The sequence below is a fragment of the Columba livia genome, chromosome 7, assembly GCF_036013475.1.
Source record: "Columba livia isolate bColLiv1 breed racing homer chromosome 7, bColLiv1.pat.W.v2, whole genome shotgun sequence".
NCBI lineage: Eukaryota > Metazoa > Chordata > Aves > Columbiformes > Columbidae > Columba > Columba livia.
In genome coordinates, this window is record NC_088608.1 from 10,811,872 (window position 1) to 10,831,845 (window position 19,974).

Genomic DNA, 19,974 nt, shown 5'->3' on the forward strand with positions numbered 1-19,974 from the left:
CCTGTCTGGACACATTCCTGTGCAATCTGCTCTGGGTGAACCTGCTTTAGCAGGTGGGTTGGACTAGATGATCTCCAGAGGTCCCTTCCAACCCCAAGCATTCTGTGATTCTGTGATCCAAGAGAGGGATTGCCTCTCAGCAACCAGTGCTCCTTGTGCTCATGTTGGCAGCCAGCTTTCCCCAGGATCCCCACTGCACCAGCAACTGCACCTAAATATTTACCCATTCTACCAGCCATTGCAAGGCAATGAAGGGTTCACACTCTGTTACCCACACTCCCCAGCTCAAATCTATGGTTCCAATGAAAGAAGAAAGGACAGTACAAGCAGTCAGGACATGAGCCGATAAACTCTTTGGGAGTCAAGGCTAGTCCAGGGGGGTCCATCTCACACTGCCAGGACTGGAAACAGGGTCTAAGACTGCACCTGGGTGGCTCTGGGCAGTGGGGCTGGTCTAATGAGGCCTGTTAGCCCAGGGTCAGCTCTGTCAGGACCAGGAGCACAGTCACCAATGGAGGGGACAAGAAGGAAGGAGGGAAGTCGTCTCCAAATGGGGGTCGATGAAGGAGCAACAATCACCCCATGTGTTGGGTTAGGGGGATGGAGGAAGAAGTCAGGCATAGCAAGAGGTGGAACATCACCACATTTCTCAGGCAAAGTGTGTACAGGAGGGCTGGGTACATTGCTCTGAGTAACTGAGACAAACAGATGGCTGGGAGGGAATCTAAAGCACATGAAGGCAAAGAAGTGATAGCAGAGCTGTGATAACAACCCAAATCTCCTGAATCCCAATCTGGTGACCTATCCCAGAGATCATTATGCTTTGCATATCTCATTAAAACATTTCCTTTTCTGTCTGTACAGCCAATGACTCCAAATCTCAGCATTTTCTGTACTTCAAACCACACTATTTGGAAACAGTCCCAGAGTTTGAATTTGAGACCCTAACTGGTTTGACTTGGATATAGGGAAAAGGGTTTATTTTTCTTCAGGAAGAAGCTGTAATTAGGCAACTCTGTTAACTACAGATGTATATTTTTCAAGTCTAAGAAAGGACTTTGGGTGCTTTCACAGATTAGTCAGGCATTGGCATATCTGGTGAAACCTGGACTGCATCAGATAAAAGTTTCCAACCTCGTAAGCTGTGGTAAGAGCCAACTGCACTGGGTCTGTGTCAGGAATTGTCTCATAAATGAGGCTCAGTTGGCCATGACCTCGTTTGATTCCCTTTTGACCCAGAAGAATGGCTGATTAGAGTTTACTTGGTTCATCTACTAGATTTTTGGTGGGAAGAACTGCACAGCACTTCTTATGTTTATTCGCTTTAGTCCCCAGTGTTTGTGATTCTAAATAGACCTTAGCATCCGTCACATGCCCTGAGAGAAGAGAAGCCCTGAGCTGTGCTCTGTTCTGCTGTGGCATGAAAAAGAAATCGTACCAAAGCAGAAGGGTCATGAGAGCAGCAAGTGTGGCAGTGCACAGGTCTGCATTAACAAAAACAGCAGTCTCATCCCCAGGTGCCCACAGTGCTCCCAGGAAAGCTGCAAACATACCTCATTCTCAGCCACACTCTGGCTGACTCCTCAGAAGAAGCCATGCTCCTCCCTTGCAGGTCATTCAGAGTTGGTGGCCAAGAAACAGCTCCCCATTACTAAAGGAGGGCCAAGTGACCCAAGAGTACCAATGAGGGACAAAGACACAATGAAGCTCTTGATTGAGCCTAGAAAACACACTTCTTCATTCTTCACCTGAAACAGAGGCTCCTGCTGCCATGATTATGGTAAGGGGACTAAGGCTGGTAGGGAACCAAATCCAGTATTAAATGAGATACCTGAGATATCCTTAACAGAGCAGTGGAGGCAGCACAAGAGTTAACTTCAGCAGGTGGACAAATACTGGGTTTGTGCTGAGCTCCATGTTACTCTTATAAGCTCTAACAGATACACAGACTATGTCAGTCAGGTCTGTTTTTCATGCAGACACAGCGACCACAGTCTAGACCACATTCTTTTTAGGCAGGAATTCTCCTAAAGGAGCAACTTAATATACCCAAATTCTGACTGCTGCAACACCAATGCATTTGCTGCTTCCTGGGTTTATCATAGTGCAACACCAGCAGATAACATGACTGAAGGGAGAGGGACAAGTTCATCTTCAATTCTGGAGAAAGAGGAGAGGTACAGAGAAGAGATACACTGGTACAAACAAATAAGAGTAATAAAAACAGTAGCAGACCACCCATCTCATGCCTACATTGCTTGCTTGTGAATTAGGCCAAAGAGCCTACCCAAGCTGCAACAGCTGCTGTGCAGGTAATTGTACATCTGCAATAATTTCTAAATCCTAAGTATCATTCTCTCTTTTTTTTTTTTTTTTTTTTTTTAAATACTGCTGCTGAGATTTTCTGCAAAATGCTGCCACTGAGCCTTGAATGCTGCATGCTTGGCCTTAATTCAGTGTTTGAAACCTAAAGTTGTCGTCTTTAATGCCAACCAGAAAATTTTGTTTGCCAATTGAAGGAGGCGGAGAGGGGAAATGAGGAATCAAGCAAAATAAAATATATGGTATATGATGAAGAATGAATCACAGAGGAGCTGATATTTTAAAGTATGGGCTGAGGAAGGGCATGTGAGGAGGAGGGAAAGAAAGTTCTATCCTGGGAGCAGAAGCTATGAACACAAAGAGAGTGGGCTCACAAGAAGAATCTGAAAAAAAGCGAAGATGCTTGGAAGAACAAGCAAACGTGGGAGGTAGGTTGCAAGAGAAATGTTGGTGCAAGTAGGAGGAGGAGCAAAGGTGAGAAGAGTGGGTAGAGCATGGCCATGAGGCAGGACAGGAAGAACAGTCACACAGGCACAGGGCAGATCTGTACAAAGCTCAGAACTAAGAAAAGGGAATGTCACCTCATTTCTAGAGAAAAAAAGATGTGGCAGCCATATATCTGGGATGAACAGAGAGTGAGGATGGATGAGAGGTCAGATATGATTCAGGAAGGAATCAAAAAAGGTAATTCTGACTCCTGGATACCAAGGGAATGTCTGCAAGTGAAGAAATAAAGGGATTATAATGGATTCTGTGATTATGGGAGAGCAGAACTCTGAGGCACATATTAGAGACTGGGCAACAAGAATGCCAGGAGCAACAGCACTTGGCTCTGCTTCAGGGCAGGCTGGAAGAGCAGAGGACTGGATGTGACAGTATAAGTGGATCTTACGAGCAGATTACTACTGAAGGTATATGGTAGAGAAGTTGTAGGTAGGAAAGGATGAATCAAACTGTCACTTCTACAGATCAGGAAAGCAGAAAGTTCATTGTTCTCAGGTCTCATTGTGGGCTGATGCTGTGCAGTGTGACAATACTGTCACCCATTTTTTGACAACAGACAGATACCACACTGGTTTAGTGGGGACCTGGGCCACTGAAGTGTGAAAAGGCTGTCACAGTGATGATTCTGCTCTGGTGCTTTTGGCTCCTGAATCCCCAAAATATCAAGAGAAACAATGGAATTCAGCTCCAAAAGGCAGGGGACAAGGACAGCTTAGTGCTTGCCTTTCCTTAGAATGAAGTGATGTAGCTCACTAAGCATGAGACATTATAGGATTCCAGCCTATGAACATTCCCTTTCTTTCAAATATATCTCAAGATCTCTGTAACTCTTAACTTCTAATAAACAAACTCACATCTAAGTGTCAGCTGCAAGTCAGTGAGGGATTATAAAAACATCTTGTACATTCACACAGGCTACCAATTCACTTGAAAGATTCTGCTAATATTATAAACCTGAAATGGGAAGCTCAAGTGAGTTGTAAATAGCAGTGAAATAAACTACTGTGAAAGCTGGTTCCTGTTCACTTCTAAACTCACGTTCAGGGATGGATGCGAACAGCCAAAAGAGCCAGTGAGTGAAATCAAGGCTGAAAAATTTAATTAGCAGGTGAAATGGAGCCAAAGAGATTGAATGGTGGAAAATTAGATATCCAGCAGGCGAAGATTTTAGTGATCGTGGGGCTTTTTGAAAGATAACAAACAGCATACAAAATCAAATTTATATTGTACAGTGGGAACTCTGATAATCCTTTCCCGGACTATGTCTTGGCCTCGGAACCAGGTTGCTCTAAAACTACAGTGCTTAGGCTCTGTCTGGCATTGCACAGATCCACAGGCATCGCAGGAAACAAAACGGCACACGCAAGGGAAGGAGCTGGGCAGCTCTGGGAAAGGGAGAGGGAAGCTTCTTTGGAGGTAACAAACAAATGTTGTCAGATAGGTATTGGCAGAGATCATTCCTGTTCTCAGAGTTTTAGAGAGGCCTACAGGTGAATTTGATCATCTGTCTACAAAAGATATAAAGAAAAAACATGCAAAAAGACTCTGGATCGCAGTAATTTTGTTATGGGTTGCAACTCAGTGCATTTTACCATTAATTTCTTATGCATTTACTCAGCATTTTACTGTATATTTGCATTAATTCAAACACTGGTTAACAAGCCTTTCAATAACTATTTCTGAAGCGAGGAACAAAGTATACTTGACAGATTTTGCTGAGGATATAACTCTGGGATAAGACCATGCTTCACATGTGAAATGTGCTCAGTTGGGTTCTGACACTGCCGCTCATGTCTGCCAGCTATCGTCCCTTGAGTCGTACACGCTATTTCCTCATAGTGGATCAGCTACCATATTCACATTCCATGAAATCTCCTGAGTTACTTGCTTGGCTGCATGAACTCAGTTGAAGTCTGTATCATATAGAAAGATCAACCATATAATACTAATGATCACATCTTGTCTTGAAACGGGTAATGACATGGTAAAGGAATAAAACATATCAGGCATCAAAGTTAGACACATTTCCTAAGTAAAGAATGGGTCGTCATTTTACGGTTTTAAAACCTAAGGTAGAGCAGCCTCCCCTAGGGATAGTTGGGGTCCCTTGTGTTTCTCTTATGGCTATTTCCAGGTGTTGTCATAGTTTAGATTTCATAATTTACCCCAAGAACCCAAAGTGCAAATATCAGTCAATGTAATGATATTAAGGCAAGAAAGAACAGGCAGCACATGCTATGTGCTAGTGGGTTCGTATCCAAATTCATATCTGCCAAACCTTGACTCAAGTACAACACAAAAGCTGCCTGTGCAACTTAGAAGTCCTTACAAGTCATAAATGAAGGCAGCTGGTCTGCCCTGCCAAAGAAATAAGCAGGTGTCTTCTTTTTATGTAAAATACCTTTTTACTGAAGACAAAATGCAACAATATTTGGCAGATTTCACTGGAGTAAAAGAAAAGGTCCAATGATGACTAAATAGATGGAAGTAAGTGTTGCTCATGCAGTAATAATTAATTCTGAGTTTGTCTGGATTCCAAACCTCTGTCAAGAAGAGAAAATGACAGAAAGGCTCAAAAACCAGGAAAGCTACAAAGCAGATGGGTACAGTGCAAGTTCAGAAACAAGTGCCAAAGGAAAGGGTTATATGAACCATGGCATGGATTTTCATATCTAGGGAGAAAGGTAAAAGCAGGAAAGTTTCCAAAGAACAAGTGACAGTCAGACACTTTCTAAATAAAACTAAAGGCAAATCACTCAATTGTGATTTATGAGTTTGAACAAATCCTAATACTTTTGTTTGCATTATTAACTAGAAAGGAGAGAGAAAGGGTGGTAAGGAAAATAAACAGAATTAAAAATGCTTGGTACCAAAACTGGATGGAAAGAGACAACATGACATGTAACTTTTCTCTGAGAGTGAGCTCTCATGTGCAGCCTTCCCTAAAGCTGTTGGAAGCAGATGGGCTCCCACAGCCACATCCCTCTGGCTTCCTCTAGAGAGAAGCCAGATTTTCATCTCACCAGAGTTCCCAGAGAAGGGTCCTCATTGTAAGGGATTCCCTGAAACACAAGAAGCTGAGAACCAAGGGTGAGAACACAGACCTGAGGGGGGACAGTGGGAAACTCAATGCTTGACAAGGCAGAAGCAATGAAGAGGACTAAGATCTTCATGTCTGGGAGGTGGAGGGCCAGTTTTCTGCAGATGGTTTGATTTGTGTGAGTGCAGGAAGGAGAGGGATTAATGTGGCTGCAGCAGGTAGAGGGGTTTTGTTAGGGATGTGGTCAACATGGCACTGCTCTTTGGACAGATGGGAGGGGGCTTATCTAGGCTAGAAAAGGAGAAAGTCATTTGACAATCATACTGGTACACAGTATTTCTTAATCTATGCAGATCTAGGCTATTATGGAAAATTAAAAGCTAAATACCTTTCCAGTCATAGCTCAAGCTACTTGTCTTCAGTAGAAAAAAATACTTCATTTCCTTTTTTTAAATTTCCTCATTTTCCCTTAAAAGCTCGGAATAGTCAACCGTCAGAAATACTACATGCTTCTTAAATATGGTAATGAAAAAATCTTTTTGCTTCTCAACAGTGGTATGAGATTATTTTGTTAATTTTGGTAACACTTCCTTACTGATTTGGAATTTTTATTACATGGCTGAGGCAACTGACTGCAATCTACTTTATAAGGATCATTATTGTGTCAATTTGAGCCAAATCAGCTGTCGTTTGAAATGCATAGCATACATGTGTCATTTAATATTTTATTTGAAATTGCCTTTCTCTTCATTATGCGAACTGTTTTTTCTTGTTTAAGCACTAAATATACTTATAAAATTTAATATTCTGACCTGGATGTATTTTTCATTGTGTGTTCAGTTATAAATTAAATTTAACAATTATTCTAAAATTAAAAAATATTTTTCAGATAGAAGGAGCTTTCAAAACAAAATCATCTGCCTATAGACTCCCTTTGAATTATATTCTCAGATTTCCTTGTAATATTAATGCTGCAGAGGGAATTCAGATGTTCTTATGATAAAAAATAGTAAATCTACAGTGACAACTAAGTGGTGATTTTCTTTAAAATCCTTTCTAGCTAATCTGATTGTAGAAGACTCTAAAGCACATTTTAAATTTTAAATATCTTCATGTATCACAGCCACTCCAAATGTGTCTGTGAATACACAGAAGCAGGATTCATGCAGAAACAAAACAGAGGGATCTGCATAGTATTCTCATCTCTGGTACCACGTATGGAGGGGACCAGGATAAGTCACATCATCTGCTGATGCCTCAGTTGCCCCATTAGTAAAGCAAGCCACAGTGGTAACAACCTTTGGAGTCTTTGGTTTAAAGACTATGTACAAAAGAAAAAAAAAAAAGAATTTGAAAACAGTATTTTTTTTTTTTTTTTTTTTTTTTTATGACCTTCACTTAAATCAGCATAATTCTAGGCTCAGACCTAGAATTTGCAGTGAAACAGGCGGAGATCTTAATGAATGACTCACAGGGGTTCACCATGTACTGCCTACAGACACATTTGAGTGTTCCAGAAGAACATACTGTTTTTTTCACTTTTTTTTTTCCCCTTCACTTTTGAAAACACAGGTGCCATTTACAGCTACGTCAAGTATATGCATTCACAGTCTATGTATATCTCTAGAGTAAAAGTCTCAATTATTCAACACTTGCCACACCATTGTATCAAAATATCTTCTATTTAAATATAGGAGATACTACTGTTACTGCAGGCTCCAGAATTTTGAATGCAGGATTCTTGAGATGAAGTATGTTATCTGACAGGAAATACATACATTTATACTTATACACACGTACAAATAATACTGTCTCTCAATAACAAAGAGGCTGTCTATAACTGGTAAGCAAAATGAAACTATTCTAACTTACATACATAACAAGTACTGTAGGATGGATTTCAGTACAGTACCTAAAAAAGCAGTCACAATAGGAAAACTTAGATGCTCAGTGATTTCTATTCTGGCAACAAATTATAGACCAAGATGCATAAAATCCTCTGTTTTCAGCCTTTTATTCCACTATTGTTCATCATGCCATGTCTTAAAATAAACACAAAGTACAACACAGGCTCCCATTAATTACCAATACTCACCTTGAGGTTACCTACAGATTGACAGACACCACCTTCAGGTATTATTCATCATAAAACACTTAAAGTTGCTCCATGAACTGACAGGGGGAAACAGGAGTAGGAACATACCCCAGAAGGGACACAAGCACTGACGCATGGCTTTCATGGACTTTGTGCACAAGTTAATGTACATGTTGTTCTTTATGTACCATGTTGTGTTAGAATTACAACAGGTAACTAGTGAAATTGGCTGGAGTCTCTTCGAAGTTCCTCTGTCCAAGAATACCTCAATTATTAATGCTCTGATGAGTTTTCCATCCAGTACTTTTGATTTCAAAACAGAAGTACAAATCAGAACTGAAAGATCATTTTTGCATGAGGCCATAAAAATATACTTTGCCTTTCCCTTTTTTTTTTTTTTTTAAATTTCCTTTTTAAATAAAGCTACTGTAATGGTTAGAAAAAGCTCATCTTTTAAATATCCTTTACTTTAATGCATGAAGTGTTTTTTTCCCCTCAGTGGTTTAAAACCAAGCACGTACCTGTTTGTATGCATCTATGTTTGTATGTAAAGAGACAAACCTCACTTATGAGTGATACAGAACTTCCAAATCCCTGAGTGACTGCTGTCAGTAAAGACTTATAACAGGAACATCTTATAAAGCTTCTCTGCAAAGCAGGCAGATTCTCAGCATAGTCAGTCTAGCAGACACAAATCTATTTCAGTGTATTCTAGCTGTATACCCTAAAGCACATTTTTAGTTTCAACATGCCTAATTTAAAACCTGGTTGTAACACTTCTTCTTCCTCACTGGACAGCTGAGCAGAATCAAACACCTCCAGGTTTATCCTAACAGTGTGTTTACATCCACTCCCTCTCCCACAGCTCTACCTTTCTCAGGTCACGGAGCCAGCTCTTACCTCTATGGTGTACTGCTCAAAAATCCGGAGCTGAAGGAAAATGTCTAGCTTAATCTTCCTCTCATGGAAGAGCTCTTCCATCTGTACTTGGGCCTCGTCGAGCTGCTGAAGGACAGATTCAATGTGGCTGATGGAGCTATTGTGTGGAGTCTTATTGTTGGAAACAGCAGAGTCCCTGTAGCAAGGCAGAGAGTGTGGTTAAAGCTGAGCTTTAAGGCAGGCAAAAGAGCAAGAACTACACATTTGTGAGAAGTAGACCCAAGCACAAAGGGCTGAGGTGTATGCAACCCTCGTCTCTTCTACTCGCTGAAATCCTGCCACTCCTGAGCTTGGCACAAAGTTTGAACAAGGGGGATCATCTTTTCTTGTGTCATGACACTGTGACCTTACACACTTGGGAGGGGAACAGGAGGAAAATGGCTCTTCAATCTCAATGGCTTTCTTGAGGAGACTGGCTGGCAATCCCTTTTCATGCTACAGGGTGGCCTGCTCCAGCCTACCCTCACACCAAAGTTGGGGATGCTGTTTAGCCAGCTTTACAAATTAATTTTGTGCATTTGATTTATTACTTACAGGCTAATGGAATCAGAATTAGCAGCATTTTAGACCAAGGGGTAGGGAAGCCTTATTATGTTATTATGTGATACAGCAATAGATGCAGAATATGGTGCAAAAATCTCCACTGAAAGAAAACACCTTTTGAACACTGCAAAATGGACTCTGATTTGTTTTTTCACTAGGGTAAATGAAATGAGACATGCCTGTGACAGGTCAGATACTGCTCCATCTACAGCTTCCATATACAGGCAGCAGAAAGGAGGTGTTTCATGGATAAAGAGGTTTTGCAAACATAGCTGAAATTTATCCTCAAATGTGCCAAGCAAAGTCCCCCAACTTTAACAAGAACCAGAAAGGAAACCCAGAAGCCATAATTTAATCTTAGCTTTGATACTTCAGCTAAAACAAGATTTAGATGCAATGGTTTTATCTCTCCATACTTAAACCAAGCCAACTGAAAACCTGTGACCTGGAAGGTTAACAGGATGAAGACGGTAAGCCAGCAGATCCATCATAAGCCATCAATATTTCCTATCAATCTCCAGTTCTGCCTCAGAGAATGTGGTGGGGACAATTACAACGCCAACAGCACATACTGGTCTACTGGCACAACAATAAACTCCTAGGCGTGCAGAGAACCGACTGACAACATTGGAAGACAAGCAAAATGCTGCCAGGTCACCATGTTGTCCCACAGGGACCAAATGCAGCTGGGAGCCATTCCTCTGGCCATCTAACCACGGCTGCAGAGTAGAGGTGTCTGTGAAATCTCCCTGGTGGTGGAAGAGTGCTCATACAGTCCCAATTTTTAGCTTTGTATTTTCCTTTTCTGGGTTGAATTTTCCCTCCATAAACATCTACCAAAGCATTTGTAGCTTTCTACAGAGTGCTTGTGTTTTGCTCTTTGTAGGTTATCATCACGTAGGGTCAGATCAAAACAATGTACAGTCAAATGTTAATTGAACACTTGTCAGTGAGCATAATTGAGATTAAAAAAGTATAACCTTTCACAGTTATTTTAAATTGAAACTAGGCACTGACACAAAGGAATTTCAGGTGAGTTTAAAACACACCTTAAAGGTTCTAAAGCAACAAAACACACATATTATTCTGTTTTCATGATGTGTCTTAAAGGAACAGAAGAAGCATTTGCCTGAACATCTGAAGACGAAGAATAAAATTAAAAAATGCAGAATAGTATTAACTGCATAGTGGTTTGCTCTTTGGATGTGTTTCACCGCTTCTTCCTCAAATACGTTATGTTTGATAGACTGAGATTCAGATGCTCCAGCATTATTGTGAAGCAAGTACTACCACATTTCCTTGCTTATAAGGGAATATTACACCAATATTACTGTCTCCAGGTGATACAGCCCCACTCAGTCTTCTGTTTTCACCTTTTTGGTGACCACAAGGTCTATCTCTGCCTCCACATTAGAGCTGTACAGAGGCAGAATGAAGATAACAAGTTGAGATTTTGACACTATGGGTGTACTACAGGCCTTATTCAATCAAATTCTGTTTCCTTCAGTCAGCACCTGTCTTCTATGAAAGGACATGAAATATGTCTTCATTCAAATGCAGGATTATTCCTATTCACATATTATCTAAATGACTCAATGAATTATTCAAGACTGGTGTTGAATAATCTCTCACGGGATCTAAAGACACACTTGATTTTAGAAATTATTTTTAATTAAACATTTCACTGTTCAAATCAAGCCACACTTGCATTTCAGTAGCTGATGCAATGCAAAAATCAAAGTGTAATAATCCGGTATTTTTTCCACAGTCTCATACAAGGCCTTGGCAATCCCTGTACAGTCTGATTTAAGAAAGATCTCCTTCAAGAAAAAGAAATTTCTGAGATTCGATTCTTCTGCCACAAGATTTCAATTTCTTACTCTGTCTGGTGACAAACAATTCTGGGAAAGAATTCATGGAAGATCCTTACTAGTCTCTGAAAGGACATGCAAGAGAGCTAAAAAATGCAAGGAAATTATGGGAAAAAAATACAAAATAAACTTTGGGGAATGTAAAATTTGGCTTGCTGCAATGCTGTTGAGTTTGTTCAGAAAGAACATCATGCTCCTGAAACCACTTCCAGTACTTTAATGGGGAGAAAGCTTGGTGAAACACACCTGTTATCAACAGCTGAACTACTGGAAAGAAGGAAAGTTATGTAACTCTTCACTGTCTTTTTTTTTTTGTTTTCCTCAACATTCCTGTTCTTTTACATCTCCCTGGAAAAAGTCATTGTTTTGCCTTTCACAGATGTGCAGAACTACTGTCCCCAGCAGCGTTTCTAAAAATACAGTTCAAAAGATTTGCTTTGATGTTGACTCCTGAGAATGATGATCACCTCAGCAAAACACTGATAAGGAAGAATGAAAAAAGTGTTTCCAATGCTAACCATGACATGTACAGTGCTGCTAGACAGGCCTATTTTATTCCTGACAGGTATGGTTGACTGATGCAGAGCCACAGAGGCCCTGAAGACCTTCTGTGAAGAGCAGTCCTAGGCATTGTATTTAACTAGTTTAGGCAGCTGAGCTTTTCCTAAGCTGTCTGGAGGAGACACAAAGTGCTACTGCATACATGGTCTTCTCTAAACCAGTTTGTGTTCTCTCAGAGCTGATGACAAGTAATGTAAAGTTTTTCAAAGTCCCATTAGATTTATTTGGTTTAACCTGTGGTATGGCATGTGTGGTAAGAGCAGTGTATGTCATTCTCTTCATCATTGTAGCGTTTCCAGTCTTCAACTATTCACATCAGGCACAAGGTGATTCACACTGCAATGCTGTGTTAAGGAAAGACAGCAATTCTATTTTCTCCTCCTTTCCTTTACCTGTGCGTTCTTTACTTTTGCCATCAGCCACAAAAGCTGTTAGAGTGGGCGCACACAGAGACTGTTTCATGTTTTTTCTTACACAGTTCTGTTTCACTTTTTGAAAGAATCCAGGGTCGCATTACAGGCTTTGCAGTTAGGGTGTTCAAAACCAACACTTGACTCAGAGATTGTCCTGACAATTCAGATCTACAAACCTTTGCATGCGCTAAGGGTTGCTGTCCTTCAGACAACTGTTCTGTGTTTAATCTGAACTTTATCAGAAGCAGGGGATCACTTTGCACAAATACGTCCACCCTCTTTGACCTTGCTCACTGCTCAGAATACAAGCCAGACCCCCAAAACAACATTTCTTTGTTAAATACAGCTGCCACAAAACCTCTCTTGGAATTTCACAGATGTTTAGGCATGACACCAGTTCCAACAAAAGTCTGAAACCTGTGGCCACCCTTACTTTTCAAAGACTGAAACTAAGAATTGACAAAGTATACATTAAAAAAAGCTGAAGCCTCACACACCATCTCCCAGTTCACCTCTTCCACTGCATGACTTTGCAGCTGCCACCTCAGTCTTTCTCCAATAACTGCTATTTATGCTGATGTTCCACCAGCTTCTCAGTTCCAAATATTGCCCTGGCCACTCTCCAACTCCACATGCCGCTTTCCTACTGACTCAGGTGTAGGCAAAAAGCCTTTACATCAGTCCCACAGCCAGAACCAGGACTCCTTCAATAGATACATTTTCTGCAACCCCACACTCCACCTGATGTGCTTATATAGGGTACCATACAGGCTCTTCGCCATGGGCGTTCATGCTGAAATGATGTTATACGAATAGATGGGATGAACAACAAAAAAAATCTTCTCACTGCCATTTTGTGATCTCATAGAAATGCCCTAAACTTTGCAAAAAGTTTCTCTGCATAAAGGGAAATTACCATGCAGACCTTTGCCTGACCTGTTACGGCTGGCCATACATACATTCTTATCTAAAACCCCCTCCTTTTGGCAGCTCACTTACTTATCAGCAAAGATGGATGAATGGAGCCTACCTGTGTCTACTCCTGATCCTTCCTTTCCAACTCTGATCTCAGCAAGTAACACCACAGCTTGAGTTCCTGGCCATGCCCCTGTGATGCAGACAAGCCACATACAACAAGCCTAGGGATTTACACAGGCTCTCCTTTCAAATCTCCTTTTTTTTTTTTTTTTTCCTGACCCAGAGGAAAAGATTGCATCCAGGGTGATAGGAAAAGATACAGAGGGAAGCTCAGCATGTGGCTGTAGTAAAAGACTCAGGGACTCCAGAAGGGCTCTGAAGGGCAGAGCTCCACCAGGGTCCTTCGTCATCTACTCTGCTCTAGAGAACCTCAGGCTGTTCCTATCATGGCTCATGGTTTTCTGCACTTCTCACATAAGAACTGAAGGCATCAGATTAGGAAAGCTCAGGGTGAGGAGAATGACATAACTCTCTGGGACAGTCTCCAGTGAAAAATATAAGACCTGGCAGATTTGCATATTCTGTACGTATACAGAACATACACACTATGTACATGTAGATAAGGACAATCTGTAACAACACAAAGATCTAAAGAATAAGTGGTGTGTAGGACTTGGTTTTCAGCTCAGTAGCAACTCTAAAGGGCAGGAAAACTCCACTACTGTCAACAAAGTTAAAGCCACAGAAAACCATTGCAAATAACCACAAATAAGAGGGATCTCACAAGTCTTGTGTAAGCTTATTCTGCAAACATTCATTCTACTACGCTTACAGACTGAGAAAGCAAAAAAACCCCAACTTCTTGGTCCAAGTCTTTTAATATATTTTCAATCAGGTAAAATGAGCTGTTTCAATTCATAATGCAAGTAGAACTGGCAGTATAAGAGCCTCTTTGACAGCATGAATAAACCCCACATGGACAAAGATAAATAGAAGGCTGCTGCATGCAAAATGAAGGAGTGAAGATTGTTAGACACGTGTATATTTTATTAAGAGGAATACATTTCTACATCAGGAGTACCCATATAAATAATAAGGCCTCAGCTCATAACCATTTAACAATCTTCTATAAATATAAACTAAAAATATTCACGTGAAACACATTTGTTTCAATGTACTTCACTGTGGCTATAAATACTCTCTCTGTCAAATAGGAACCCTTGCTGATCCACAGACTAATCAGTCCACACAAATCACTCCTTGCAATTTCAATAAAATACTCAAACAATATGAAGAGTCATAAATAAGCAAATAATTAAAAAACTCTCTCAATTAATCCTAACTTACAGTTCCCTGTTTATGCACATATAAACCACAGGATACACCAGATTTCTCAGCACCTGTTCTCCAGGTGGATGCTTACCTGAGCTGTTGGATTAGATCTTCCCCTTCTTTAATAACATTGAGGGTAGCATCCAAGGTGGCTGTTTGTTGCTGCTGAAACTGTTTGATTAGCTCCTGAACCGCATCCACAGAGTCAGCACAGACATCCTCTAAGAGCTCCTTCTGCAGATCTTCCATCCATGTCCACAGCTGGGAAGGAGGGGAGGGAAATATAAATCACAGAGAGATTGAGATTTAACCCTTTTGCTCTCTAATTCCAGATCAGTAAGCATTAACTAGGGTTGCATGTTTCACATGAAAACTGACCTAAAGTTTGTAAAAACAAAATGATGCACTGGTCCTTGATTTTGGTTGATGCAATTCCACTTTAAAGCAACAAGTAATATAAATATAATATCAATAATAAAAATTAATTTGCATATCAGTTTATTGTATGACAACAACTAATTATATTAACTCATTACAGAAGCAACAAATTACAATGCCATACAGCTGTGATAACCTAACCCTTTCAGGAGCTGTGTACTATCAGCTGATACTAATTTCACATGCAGCTGAAGCCTGTTGCAGAACAGAACTAAAATCTTTGGTAGTATGTATGGTACTGGCTGGAGTCCAGCTGTGCTTGCTCAGTTATGCCTTCCCAGGCAGAAGGTTATATGAAGGGTTTATGTTTTTTTTTTTGTTTGTTTGGGTTTTTTGTGGGTTTCTGCCACTTACCCCCCTCCTCAAAATGTACTTCAGATTCTGCTTTTTAACTTTGGGAAAATCCAAACATAGGAGACAGCAATATCACCAATCAATCCCCTGCAGATCCATTAATTTTAAGTAGTCTTGACTACCAATTTCAAAACAACAACAAATCATTTGAGTAAGTGCTTAGATGAGAATTTCCAGCCAGCTGTTCGTCAGAGATCTGGACAGTGGCAGGCAAACCCCAGCAGCCTTTCCTTGGCTGTAAAGGCTTAAAGCGAATGGAGGTTTCCCCTTTAAGCTTGCTCTGAAAAGCGAGTGTAAAATTGCACCAACCGAGCTGGCAGTCTGCCATCAAATCCTAATGACTCCACCAGAGAGACTATTTTCTGTGCCATGCCTGCCCCATTAACCCACATTCTGCTGGTATATTCTGCAAGGTAGCACAGAAGTACAGGAGTGGGAGGCAAGACATTGCCCCAGAGCAGGGGGACATGTCAAAGGATGTGGTGCTGGTGGCAACGGGTCTGCACGGCTGCCTGCCCAGCCTGGGAGCTGCAAAGCAGTTTGTCTCCAAGGGAGAGAGAAGTACACGTGAACCAGGCAACAGACGTCCTGTGGGGGTGGCAAAAGAGCTGGTAAAATGTTCCTGTTCAAAACAAGACGCACTGGATCCCCATCCTACTGGATTTCTTCTGGGATTGTGAATTCCACATGTCCACGTAAAATGAGAGGAGGAGAGGGACTGTCTTAAGCGTCAGCTGGCAAAGCTTCTCACAATTAGGGTCCAAACCCAAGGCCAGTCATCAGCTGTTACACTATATGCACAGTACTGACTTCAAGGATATCATCCTGATCTAAACCAAAATAATCAAAATCAGAACCTGTCCCAGCACTGCTCATGACACCAGAAAAGCGAAAGCCCAGCTCCCTGTGCACTGTCCCCACCTCTGCTACTGGCTCCTTGCTGGAGAGACTTACAAAGCCGAGTTTTAAAACATATCCATAATTCGAAGGCTTTTCAGTTAGATTTTCAGAGTCGGCTTTAAATATTTTGAGTAAACGCCTCTGTTTATTTATAAACAGTATCATAATGGCCTAAAATGGAATGTCGTTGCTCAGATTATTTACATATTCTCACATTCTCAGAAGTACATGATACTAAAAGGCAACTATTAACAAAAGAAACAAATATAACTAAGTAGTCAGGCTTGTGAAGCAAATTAATGAAAACATGTTTAAAAAATCAAATACAGAGCTTTTTCTTTTGTGGCCTCAGCTCCAGGTACAGAATTTTGGGAAGCCCCCCATAAAGGAAAATGCATTCATGCCTTTATATATTAATTACATTCAGAATCTTCCTGGTTTTGATCTGATCCCTGCACCCACTCAAAGAGCAGGGACAGCTGGACTATAACAGGCGAGGATCAGGTTGTTTGGGAATATTGCTTTCTCTGCTTATCAGATCTTAAAGTAACAGAGCACTTTGTAAATAGAGAAAAATGGCCATGTGTGTAAATCATCCTCCTGTTGCAAGTTGGGAAAACCAGTAGCTTTTTAATTTCTTGCTGTTCTTAATCATATTTCATTTTTCCACTTAAGATAACAAAAAAAAGCACAGGGAATTTCCTTCAAAAATGAAAATGAAATAATGAACTTGCTTCATTATTAGAAACCTGGTCTTTTCTTGAAATTATCACGTTAGAAAGGGTAGAGGAAAAAGTTTCTGATTCCCCACTGCAACTTCAGAGGAAAATCCTGTTTTCAGAAGTATCTCCGGAACCCAGTCATCAGCAGTCAGAAGGATTTGGACATTTAAGATCCTAAGTCACTTTTTGAGTATGCTTTTAAATCAAAGCTGTTTTGAAATACTTAAACATAAACTGTACTGTACTCACCTGGAACCTAAACACTCAATAATTTCAGAGAGCACTCAAATATATTAACTCTTATTAGGTTCAGATGTTTCTATTAATGACCTCTGATTGTAATGCATAATAAAATCTATCAGAATTTAGGTCATCCTTGACTCAGAGGCCTTTAATCCTTTAGACTCCACCAATCCCTGGGAAATCCTAATACAAAGAATCAGTCAATATTAACAAGATTAGAAAGATATTTCAGAAACCATTTACAATAGGAATCTGTTTCAAAAACCTCCTAGGTTATGTGCTACAGCTAACTGCACCTGAAATAAATTACTACCAAGCCCCACTTGTGAATGCCACAGCAAGAAAAAGATGAACTCCATGTCACTGCAACACCAATGTCAGAAGAGCTGTTAATCATAAAATAGAAACCACATCCTGTTTGTCACAGCTCAGGAAAAGTCAGTCCCTATTAGGGCTTGATGTTTAATTCCAATGCACCTATTCAACTCTTTTTAAATAATCCTGACTCAACCCCCAAATCAATAGACACCTTGTGCATTTCCTAATTCATGCTTCAAACAGATAACTGCCTTAGATTGAGTGAACTGTTTCAGTTTTTCATAGAAATCTGACATATTACACAGGACAACTTTTACCTCATATTTGCAGAAACTTACTTTCATCTTTTGTTCATAGCATGAGCAAAATTTGTGAGTATCTGTCCCATTCACATATATATTCCAAACTGCTGCTGCTGTGTATCACTCAATCCTGTACGTGGGGTGTATGTAGATACATGCAGACAGTTCAGATACTAACACAATATTTCCACATCCAGCTGTGGTGACTTTTACTAAACTTGCCAGTAATACACACATCCAGAAAAGGCGATAATCTCTGTCTAGTATTACTTAACACGTACTAAACCAAAGATACAGAATCCTGGAAAACAATGTAGAAATAACACAAAAATAAATTTTGTGCTTCCTTCAAATTGATCTACGATTTGGTATGATTAATTGGATATGGAAATACTAATGCATTATGTGGTAAAACCTGAATTAAGGTCATCAGAGAGATCCAGCCACAAATTTGACTCATACAAACTACATTTAAAAATGTTGCAGTTGTCAGCTACACAGAAGTCTAAGGCAAATACCTAGCCTTAAAATGTCCATGATGAAGGACCACAGAGGCTTCAGAATTGAGGTTTAATTTATCAAGGTAACCATGGCTTTAAACAAGAAAAACAATTCTGTACTGATTGTTAAACCAGTGGAAAAGAAGAATAACTTCCCCCCCTCCATTTCTTTTGGGGAAGCATCTGGCACCTCTCATGCGTTGTTACAACTTCTGCGTCTTTCTTGGATGTAAAACACAGGCAGTTTCCCTCCATCCAAGAGACAATACAGCTCTTTATTCCCAGCTATTTAATCTGGTGCAATACCCTTAATTTTACTCAAGTACTTAATGAGACCACTTACTGGAGGTTTGAAGGACATCTGTGCCTGTTACCTAGAAATTAATGCTTCTGACTTAGAGCAAGGGACTACTTTACACAAAATCTAAAACCTAAAGAGACTGCTAAGAAAATCTTGCCTGCATGTTTGGAATAACTACTAAACACCCAGTGTTTATACGCTGCTATTTGAAAACGCCAGAGATGAGTTTTAATCCCCTCAAAACCAGTTTAAAAACAATGAGTAATGAGACCAGTGAAAAGCAAAGAACAAGTCAGTTCAATCCATGAGATCCACATTTTTTGCCAGTCGTTCAAAACAGAATGTTAATGGAAATAAGCAACTTTCCAGGGTTCTATGTCAGAGAAGTGTCATGTGTTGCAGAACAGGCCCCAAGTGAACATCCATCGCAGCCATGAAGGCTAGAGCAGAATGCGGAATCCAGTGAAATATGGGGACCTTCTTTTCCCACCCGATTTACACTGCATCCACTCCATGAGTTTTAACATAAATGTGTAGAAAACCAAGGTTGAGGAAAACAAATAAACATACAAACCAACCCCAAAACAAAAAAAAACCCACCAAGCATAGAGTTGCTCCAGAGAGAGATGTCCATCAACGCTATTTTCCTCTGCTACTACGCCAGGTTTATACAAACCTAGTCTAAGCAGTAATGTCTAGCTTTTTCATAATATGCATGAGCAAGTCACATAGAATCCAAGTTCAGGTTCATTTATGGGAGGACTTCAGCTTGTGCTGAAGCACCTGTTCAAGTGCTGTTGTGCACCACTGCACAGCCTTTAGGAAATCACCTTTTCTACCATTATTTCCCCACAACAACATGGTGAAGATAATAAAACTTTTCTGCACAATTAACCTTTAGCAGTTGATGTTTATTCACACTTAGAATGCATCCAGTGCCATTTCAGTTGAAAGAACTGATGGTTGTTATAAATTGGAAGCATATTTCAGTCACATTGTCCTAAGTCATTTTCAAGGTCTCATGAAGATGTCAACAGAAACATAGAAAACAAGGTAGGTAATGATGAGCTGTAATGTGACTGCGTGACACCAGCAAAGTGTCACACAATGACAGTAACCCTAGTAAAATGTGACAAGATGGAATACGACCAGACACTACATATGAAACGTCACAATATGCGACTTCCACAGTAAGATACAGGTGATGAGACACCCTGGTGCAAGAAGCAACATTATCAGATACCACCAAACTGTTGGGAAGAAACCACAAGTGGAAAGAAAAGGAACGTTCTGTGAAGAAAACCATCTGATCTCTTCCTAACCTCTTTCTTACTTTTTCCCTTTTCCTTGCCAATTCC

At 40.3% G+C, this 19,974-nt stretch overlaps 1 protein-coding gene across 11 annotated transcripts in view; it reads right to left on the reverse strand.

Annotated features, from left to right (window-relative positions):
- The window catches only part of KALRN (kalirin RhoGEF kinase), a 510,474-nt gene that overhangs the window by 185,427 nt on the left and 305,073 nt on the right, over positions 1–19,974 (reverse strand). For all 11 annotated transcript variants that reach the window (XM_065070486.1, XM_065070487.1, XM_065070491.1 and 8 more), the window contains 2 exons: positions 14,630–14,799; positions 8,862–9,036 (listed from right to left, as the gene is read on the reverse strand). In XM_065070486.1, the coding sequence (XP_064926558.1) occupies positions 8,862–9,036; positions 14,630–14,799 (345 nt within the window). The remainder of the gene's footprint in view (positions 1–8,861; positions 9,037–14,629; positions 14,800–19,974) is intronic.